Source organism: Anabrus simplex, chromosome 1 (genome assembly GCF_040414725.1).
Source record: "Anabrus simplex isolate iqAnaSimp1 chromosome 1, ASM4041472v1, whole genome shotgun sequence".
NCBI lineage: Eukaryota > Metazoa > Arthropoda > Insecta > Orthoptera > Tettigoniidae > Anabrus > Anabrus simplex.
In genome coordinates this window covers 1,558,581,811-1,558,590,370 of record NC_090265.1, presented here as the reverse complement: position 1 = coordinate 1,558,590,370, position 8,560 = coordinate 1,558,581,811, and the positions used below count along the sequence as shown (strand labels likewise).

General features: G+C 39.7%; 1 protein-coding gene across 1 annotated transcript in view; it reads left to right on the top strand.

The window, feature by feature from the left end:
* The first annotated feature begins 621 nt into the window (after positions 1–621).
* The window catches only part of LOC136862290 (nose resistant to fluoxetine protein 6), a 202,208-nt gene continuing 194,269 nt past the window's right edge, over positions 622–8,560 (top strand). Inside the window, exons 1-2 of the mRNA XM_067138874.2 lie at positions 622–642; positions 726–822. Coding sequence (XP_066994975.2) covers positions 622–642; positions 726–822 — 118 coding nt within the window. The remainder of the gene's footprint in view (positions 643–725; positions 823–8,560) is intronic.

Genomic DNA, 8,560 nt, shown 5'->3' with positions numbered 1-8,560 from the left:
AATCTGACCTCGTGTTCATCTTGGTGGGCCAGATTATTCCAGCGTTGTCAGAGCTGTTGTTCTTTTATTGTGGATTCTTGTTTAATTCTTAAGGCAAAGATTAGTGACAGAATTAATCGTTATAAAATGAATTAGTTTGAACTGAACAAGATCGATAACCTTTCTAAAACTGAGTAAGTACTAGCAAAGGAAATTATTACAATGTAAAAATGTAATCAACGTTTTGTAAGGCTTATTTAAAGCCATGGTCGACTCTAAATATTCAGATATTAATCTTTTAAGGATATTTGTGGCTCAACCAAACTTGTGTCCAGTGTTGCTAACTTAGCGGATTTTCCGCTAAATTTGGTGGAATTAGAAGACTATCGGTGGAGAAATATACCACTTAGCGGACAGCGGATTTTTTGGCGGAATTCTAGATTTATTATAGCGGAATTTAGCGTTTTATCTATTTTACTTTTTTAAAATTTGTACTCTAGTCTGTCTCTGAGCTATTCCGTATTTCTTGTCAGGAACTAGCAGTCACATGAGGGAAACATGTTATTTCATTTGATGTTATGAGATCATGGTATCATAAATTTGTAATGCGTTGGGAAAGGGTACTTATCTCTTAGTTGACGAATGACGACAGATAAGGAAACTGTGAGAGAGTAGCAATTATATTTATGCTATTAAGGAAGACCGTTTAATGAACTGACCTGTTTTGTGTGTGGCCCTTGAGGTAGGGGACTCACCTAGTTTCACCCGGCACTAAAACGCCTACAAGTTTTAGCTCGCCGGCTCGCAGGCAGGGGGCTAATCTTAGTGAAACTCACAGATCAGGTGAGTGCAGACATTTACTTTTATTATTATTATTATTATTATTATTATTATTATTATTATTATTATTATTATTATTATTATCATTATTATTATTATTATTATTATTATTATTATTATTATCATTATTATTATTATTATTATTATTATTTTATCGATTTTGGCCAGCTGTGGACCACGTAAATAACTCCTCATGATTTAAATTTTCTTTGGCGCCAGTACTCCTTCATCCTCCTGCTTGTGACTTCTTTCCTTTCAGCCGTCCATTATTGTTTCTTCTTGGTCGCTGCTTCTGGCTCTAGGAAACCCTTAAGTGTGTGTAACTTTTTTCTGAAGCTGGTTATATTGTGGATGTCTTGATGTGTGATGTTCATTTGTTGCAAATCCTTCTTCGTATTAACAAACCATTTTTCATAAGAGCTGCCTTTCCTATTGGGCTTATTGAAGTGGTTAAAGATTTTCTTAGCAAGTCTGTCATCAGGCATTCTTGAAATATGTCAAAAATTTAACTGTTTGCTTTCGAATGACATCTGAACTTATTATTATTATTATTATTATTATTATTATTATTATTATTATTATTATTATTATTATTATTATTATTATTATTATTGCTCATTATTTGAGATCGGATTTCTTGGCGGAATTTTAGCGCATTTTTAGTAGTATTTAGCGGATCTTGAAAATATAAGTTGGCAACACTGCTTGTGTCAGTTTTAGCTCGCCGGCTCGCAGGCAGGGGGTTAATCTCAGCGAAACTCACAGATCAGGTGAGTGCAGACATTTACTTTTATTATTATTATTATTATTATTATTATTATTATTATTATTATTATTATTATTATTATTATTATTATTTTATCGATTTATATATTCATATAAAGAATATTCATCATGATGCTTAGATAATACCAAAATTAGGCCTAGAAAATCGTCAACGATACAGACGTGTGTTTCTCTGTAACATAGTGTACAAATTAGGTTTAAGGGTAGCATGGTCATCGACCACGTGAACAAAGTTAGACATTTAATTCTTTTGCAAATTAATGCAGCTGGTATTATGTTTAAAGATGTCGACATGGTTATTTATGGATAACTTATTAGGACAAATCAATTATCCAAGGATAGGAAGGAGTTCTTCCATTTATTTAATGTTTGCGCAGCCACAGTATAAGGCTAATTTTTATTATTTATTCTTTATCAGAATATTCCAGATATGTCATCATTAGCAAAAACCCAGCAATGTAAATTTATAAAACATTTATTTTTGAAATTGTAAATTCGTGAGTCACTTCAGGCAACTTTCAGCAAGAGACATTTTTTTGTTAAATCTTGATTTTATTTGTGCATATCTTAAAATAAATGTCAAGTCTGTTTTAACATTTTTCTTTTGTATTGTCGCCAATCCTTGTCCTTCAAATGCCTCTAAAATTGCGACAGGTTAGCAAACGATGGGATCTCTCGTATGCTCGCTGAGTTAGACCGGGTAATTAGGGGGCAATACATGCATTTATATACACATATTTATACAGAGAGGACCTTAAGTTCTTGAGGTCGTTAGGGCACGTCTAATTTTAGAGAGTGGCGAGTGGGAAAGGTCCAATGATTCACCGAACTGATTCAGTGATTTTATTGCCCTAAGCAGTCATGGGTTTGCCCTAGTTATAGTTTTCATTGTAGACAGATGGAAAATATACCTTTGCCTGGTATTGCGGCGAGGAACATGTAATGGAATCAACTCCAACAATGCTGAACAATTCACCCTACTCGTGAGACATTTTATTAAAAATTCTTCCTCCACTTATAGGCTGCCCGAAGACAAAAAAGAATATACAATACAGTGAGTACTGGCACATCTGCGGCGCGAGTGCAATGTCCTCTCAAATACTCATAATCTCACAAAAAGACTCGTAATCGGACGAAGAGAGACAGAGACAGCCAAATCTTTGTAGCTGATCCATTTCGTGAACATTATTTGAACTCTTTCAATGTTTTGTATTAAATAATGCTGAGAAGGTAGACCCACCTCGCAACAGTATTTTAACGATGGCCTGATCAGAGTGCCAAACAAAGGTATCAGAGTTCTAGGAGATACAAAGTCGGCGCAGTTTCTTTTCAGAAAACCAAGCAATTTAACCCTTTCCTAGAAATTTTGTCTAAATGCTTCTCGAAAGAAAGACAGTAACAGATTGAAAGTGTCACACCAAGATCATTTCATTCACACGAGCTATTTTATAATTGCCTAAATTATGAGGGTAATTTACTGTTTCCAACTTACGTGATAAAGGAAATTGTATTGCATTTTGAAGTATTCAAATCAAGTAGTCAATTTTGACACTAGTTACTGAAGTCAGACTGTAGCAACTTAGAGTCCAACTCACTATTTACCACCCTAAAGATCTTCAGATCATCAGCATATAGAAAGCAAATACTGTGTTGTATTGGCGTATGAATATGACAGAAAAAGAGGATCCAATAAAGAGACCTGGGGGGGGGGCGCAGAAGTAGGGTGGTACGGCTTTGACATAACACCATCAGATTTTACTATGCAAACCCTGTTAGTGAGACGGCTTCGAATCCACTCCAAAGCACTTTCTCCTATCCCGTATGCTGACAATTTGATGAGCAGAGCATCGTGTTGAACTGAATCAAAGGCTTTGGAGAAGTCTGCGTAAACAGCATCCACTTGTTGCTTTCTATCCAGAGACTCTGAAATGAGTAATATGCGCCTCCATATTGGATACGGTAGAGCGTTTCTGTACGAAACTGTGCTGAGCTGCGAAACTGAACTGTACAGTCTGTTATACACGATCTTCTCTGCCACCTTTGAAATGACGGACAATAACACAACAGGCCTATACTGTAGTTACCAAACACCATTTTGTCTCCTTTCTTGAACACTGGTATGACGTAACCCTTCTTCCACTCACTCGGAAAATACCCTGACGAGAATGACATTCATTATGATGCTGAGTGGTCTACGTAGCTCACATGATTCTTTCAAAACAATTGCGGGTACATCATCCGGACCAAATTATTTGGAAATATCCAAAGATGCAAGAATTGAAGATACCCCGACAATATTACTTCGTAATAATAATAATAATAATAATAATAATAATAATAATAATAATAATAATAATATTGTTGTTGTATTTCGTTTACTCCCACTAACTACTTTTACGGTATTCGGAGACGCCTAGGTGCCGGAATTTAGTCCCGCAGGAGTTATTTTACCTGCCAGTAAATCTACCGACACGGGACTGTCGTATTTGAGCACCTTCAAATACCACCGGACTGAGCCAGCCAAGTTGGGGTTAAAAGGCCAGCGCCTTAACCGTCTGAGCCACTCAGCCCAGCATATTACTTCGTGGTACGGCAGAAATATGCATGTTCGTTTAGTGGTATGCCAGTCTAAGCGTTTCGGAACCCCTGGTCTACGTCAACGAGAGTTTGTCTCTGCAGAAAAGAAAGCTGTTAGCCCAGGTGAGGACCGTGCGTCCAGAGAAGAATTACACCTGTATCTGGGTTATTTTTTTTTCTTCCTTTCTTAATCTTAAGTTAGGTAGGCTACCATCCCGGCATGTACCTGGAGGAGAAGTGGGAAGCCACGGAAAACCACTTCGAGGATGGCTGAAGTGGGAATCGAAACCCCTCTACTCATTTGACCTTCCGAGGCTGAGTGGATCCCGTTCCAGCCCTCGTACCACTTTTCGAATTTCGTGGCAGAGCCGGGAATTGAATCCGGCCCTCCGGGGGTGGCAGCTAATCACGCTAACCACTACACCACAGAGGCGGGCTATTTATTTATTTATCGTATGGCTTTTAGTGCCGGGAATGTCCGAGGACATGTTCGGCTCGCCAGGTGCAGTCTTTATATTTGACGCCCATGGACGACCTCAGCGTCTTGACGTGGGATGATAATGATGATAATGAGGTAGCTAGAGGGCGAAACCCGGTGCCGGCACATAGCCTACTCCTGTCGAATAACACCAAGATGTCTGCTCAAGGCTTAACGTTTCCATCCAACGGACGAATCAGCATCAACAGCGTCATATGCCCTCACTCCACACGAACAATGTAGAAAGGTTTGGAATTGAATCCAGGCTTTTGGTACGTAATCTAGTGATTAGAAATTGTGTAGCACCACCCCTTCTACTCTGCCAGCCACTATGAACATTTTTTCCACCAACAGGTCTCGAAGTGGCTAACCAGACCATGCAGACTTGACGCCTTAACGATCATGGCCACCATATATCTAGGTAAGAAACATAGTTATTATCACTAACAGCCTGGATGATTTACATAATTTGTAAGTGTGATGAACAGTACTTGGCTTCTCCATTTACTATCAGAATGTACGTGGACTGAAAACTAAACTGGATGAACTAAATCAGAACATTCCAACCAGTGACTTGAAATGTATTATTTACTGAACCACGGCTGGACAGGAGTATACAGTTAGTGTAAAAAGTATTCGGACAACCGCGACTATCGCGAGGAGGCGCCCTAAGATGCGTGAAGACGGTGATATAGCAGTTTAAGAATTGCATTTTCTCTCCAATGACATCTGCATTTATTAATACATAGCAAAAAAAAAAAAATACAAACATAGCAGTAACAATGCCTGGTAAAACACAATAAAAAAGAAAAGTTCTCCTTTTGCGGCGACAAAATGTATTCGGACACTGCAGTATAACTATGATTTAATGCAGGGCAGGATCCTGATATTGTGCAAATACTGTATCACAAACTTAATACTTTGTTACTTGGCTCTTGGCCTTTCCTACAGCCTCAAGACGGTTCGGCATTCATCTGACGATGGATTTGGTTAAAGATGCTGGTATTTTATCCCATTCTTCCTGTAGTGCTGTTATGAGGCTTGTTTTGCTCGAAATGTCTCTCTTACGGATTGCCTTCTCGAGGAAACTTCACAAGTTCTCGATGGGGTTTAATTCTGTCAACTGAGGTGGCGTGTGTAGTCGTTTGGGCGTGTTTAGCGCCGTATGCTTCGGATCATTGTCGTGCTGAAATACAAAATTGTCATGAATTTCTAACTGTTCTGGATTAGCCACCAAATTGTTCTTTAAAGAACTATGTATTTCATATGGCCCATGATGCCGTCGATGACATGAAGTTTCCCGACCCCCGAGGTGCTCATACAACCCCACACCATTACCGATCCTCCTTCGTGTTTCACCGTAGCTTTTAGATTCGCCGATTGCAGCTCCTTATTTGTCTTCCGCCATACCGTTTGGCGTCCATCTGAACCAAAAGTATTAAATTTACTTTCGTCACCGAAAATAACCTTGTCCCAGACCTCAGACGATGCTCCTTTGCATATTGCAGTCGCTTTTTACGATTTGCTTCACTTATCCATGCCTTTCTACGGGCTACTCTACCATGAAAGCCTTCTGCGTGACACACGTTACGCAATGTACTCACAGATACATTCACTCCTCTTTTGCGTATGTCGGCTGCTATTGTAGGGGCAGTGCTCTTGGGGTTCGTCTTTATCTGTCGCGCGATGAACCGCCTGTCCGCGTCCGTGAGGGAGCGAGGACGCCCACTTCGTGGCTTGTTTTCCACCATTTTCCGGTGCCCAGAACGTTCAATTTTGGTTTTCGAGTGAGCGTTGCAATTTCTCGGAGTGTTTTACATTGATTGTGCAGCCGTACAATAAATTCCGTTGTCTCCCGTAGTTTGTTACTGCCATGTTTGTATATTTTTGCTACGTATGAATAAACGCAGATGTTAGTGGACAGAAAATGCAATTCTTAAACCGCTATATCCTCGTCTTCACGCATCTTAGGGCGTCTCCTCGCGATAGCCGCGGTTGTCCGAATACTTTTTACACTAACTGTATGACAGTGAGGTCAATAGCGGGTAGTACAGAGTGTACAGAACCATTAGAGCTAGGGGTGGAACGGGGCAAGGAGGTGGTGTCCTCACAGCGGTCAAAAGCGGATTATCCGTGAGCAAGTGACGAATGTTTCAAAGGTTTGCTTATAAAATTACTTGTTCAAGGAAAGGTCTGGTACGATTACAGTATTTACATACCACTTTCTTCAAAGTTGGAGATACAGTATATTCTGAGTTATTTGGATGACTGGAATCTCACTATGAGACTCATCGGGCGAGTTGGCCGTACGGTTCGGGTCGCGCAGCTGTGAGCTTGCATCCCGGAGATTGTGGGTTTGAACCCCACTGTCGGCAGCCTGAAAGGTGGTTTTCCGTGGTTTTCCATTTTCACAACAGGAAAATGCTGGGGCTGTACTTTAATTAAAGTTACGGCCGCTTTATTCCCACCCCTAGCCTTTCCTGTCCCATCGTCGCCATAACACCTATCTGTGTCGGTGCGACGAAAAGCCAGTTGTAAAAATTCACTATGAGATCCACAATAGTAATATAATAATTGCTGGTATTTTAACATTCCATCAATATGTAATAATGAACCATACCTAAATTTAACTCTCAAATGGTGAAATGAAACATTACGGACGTAAATGGTGAGGTGGAGGTCAAAATTGGTTCTCATATACTGTATATGTGCATTCTAAATGTATGCGAAAAGATCAAAGAAACATTCACAGCAACACATTTAGAATTAGGCCTGTTTATATATCGCAAGTGAATGTGTTATCAAATTTGGTATGATTAATGGACAGAATGATAATCTTCCAACAAACTCGAGAAGAAATTGCAAGATCCGAAAAAGAATATTTTCATCTTTAAAGAGATAGGTATTCCAAAATTCATACTGACAAATAAATATCAAACCCTATCAAACTCTAAAAATAAGAAATAAGAAATATCTTTTGGACTTTTCTTCGATTTCGCAATCTGTTCTCTGGACACTCGCGACAAACAACAGAACGGCAGTTTTGGCACACTAGACTGCTGGAAGTGACACAGTACAGTATTGGTTAGTACAATTCTGCTTCCGAAATTCCAAATTGAAACTCAGGATTGTTATCTACCCATCTCTTCCACTGCTCTCATGGTAATCATCGTTTAGTACTGTGACCGTATGCTTCTGTCCAAGTGACTGAATACAGAGTTGTGTGACGAGATTCTCGGTCTCCCTTTGTCGGCACGGCACGTGTCATATTTCCGTAGCGAGGCGGCAACATGTGTTCAATCGAGAGCGAGACGAACTGGTGCGGATCAGAAAAAAAGAAGGGAAGAGAGAAGAAATAAATGGAGTATGAACTCTCACAGCTGCACTTTATAAATGTAATAGGGTATGTTTATGCTGCAGCTTCGCTGCTGTCACATGGATGCTCGAACTAACATCTCGCTGTTGACTATAGCCACGCTGCTCGCCATGGAGCTTTTACCCTGCAGCAGCCCTGTACGCTCGCTGCTGGCAGCTCTCAGCTGTAGTCGAAAATTCAAAACAGAGGAACTGATAGTTAAGGCGGTTTGTATTTTGCATAATTTGATTATAGATATAGAGGGTATGAACACTTAGACTACGAAGACGTACATCCAAGAGCTACCCCATCGAGGAGAAACAACACAGCTCCAGCTGAAGCTTCTGAAGTGCGGAATAAATTCAGAGTTTTTTTAACGAGTGAGTCGCAGTTCTGTTGGCGAGTGTATCTTACAATAATTTGGTGTACTGAATGTGAAATAAAAAGTGTAAAATGCTTCGCCTGGATTTTCAGTGCATTTCTACTGCGGGAGTTGATTGAAGAATGAAGCTACAAATTCTTCATTTCATAATTTAATAGTGTAC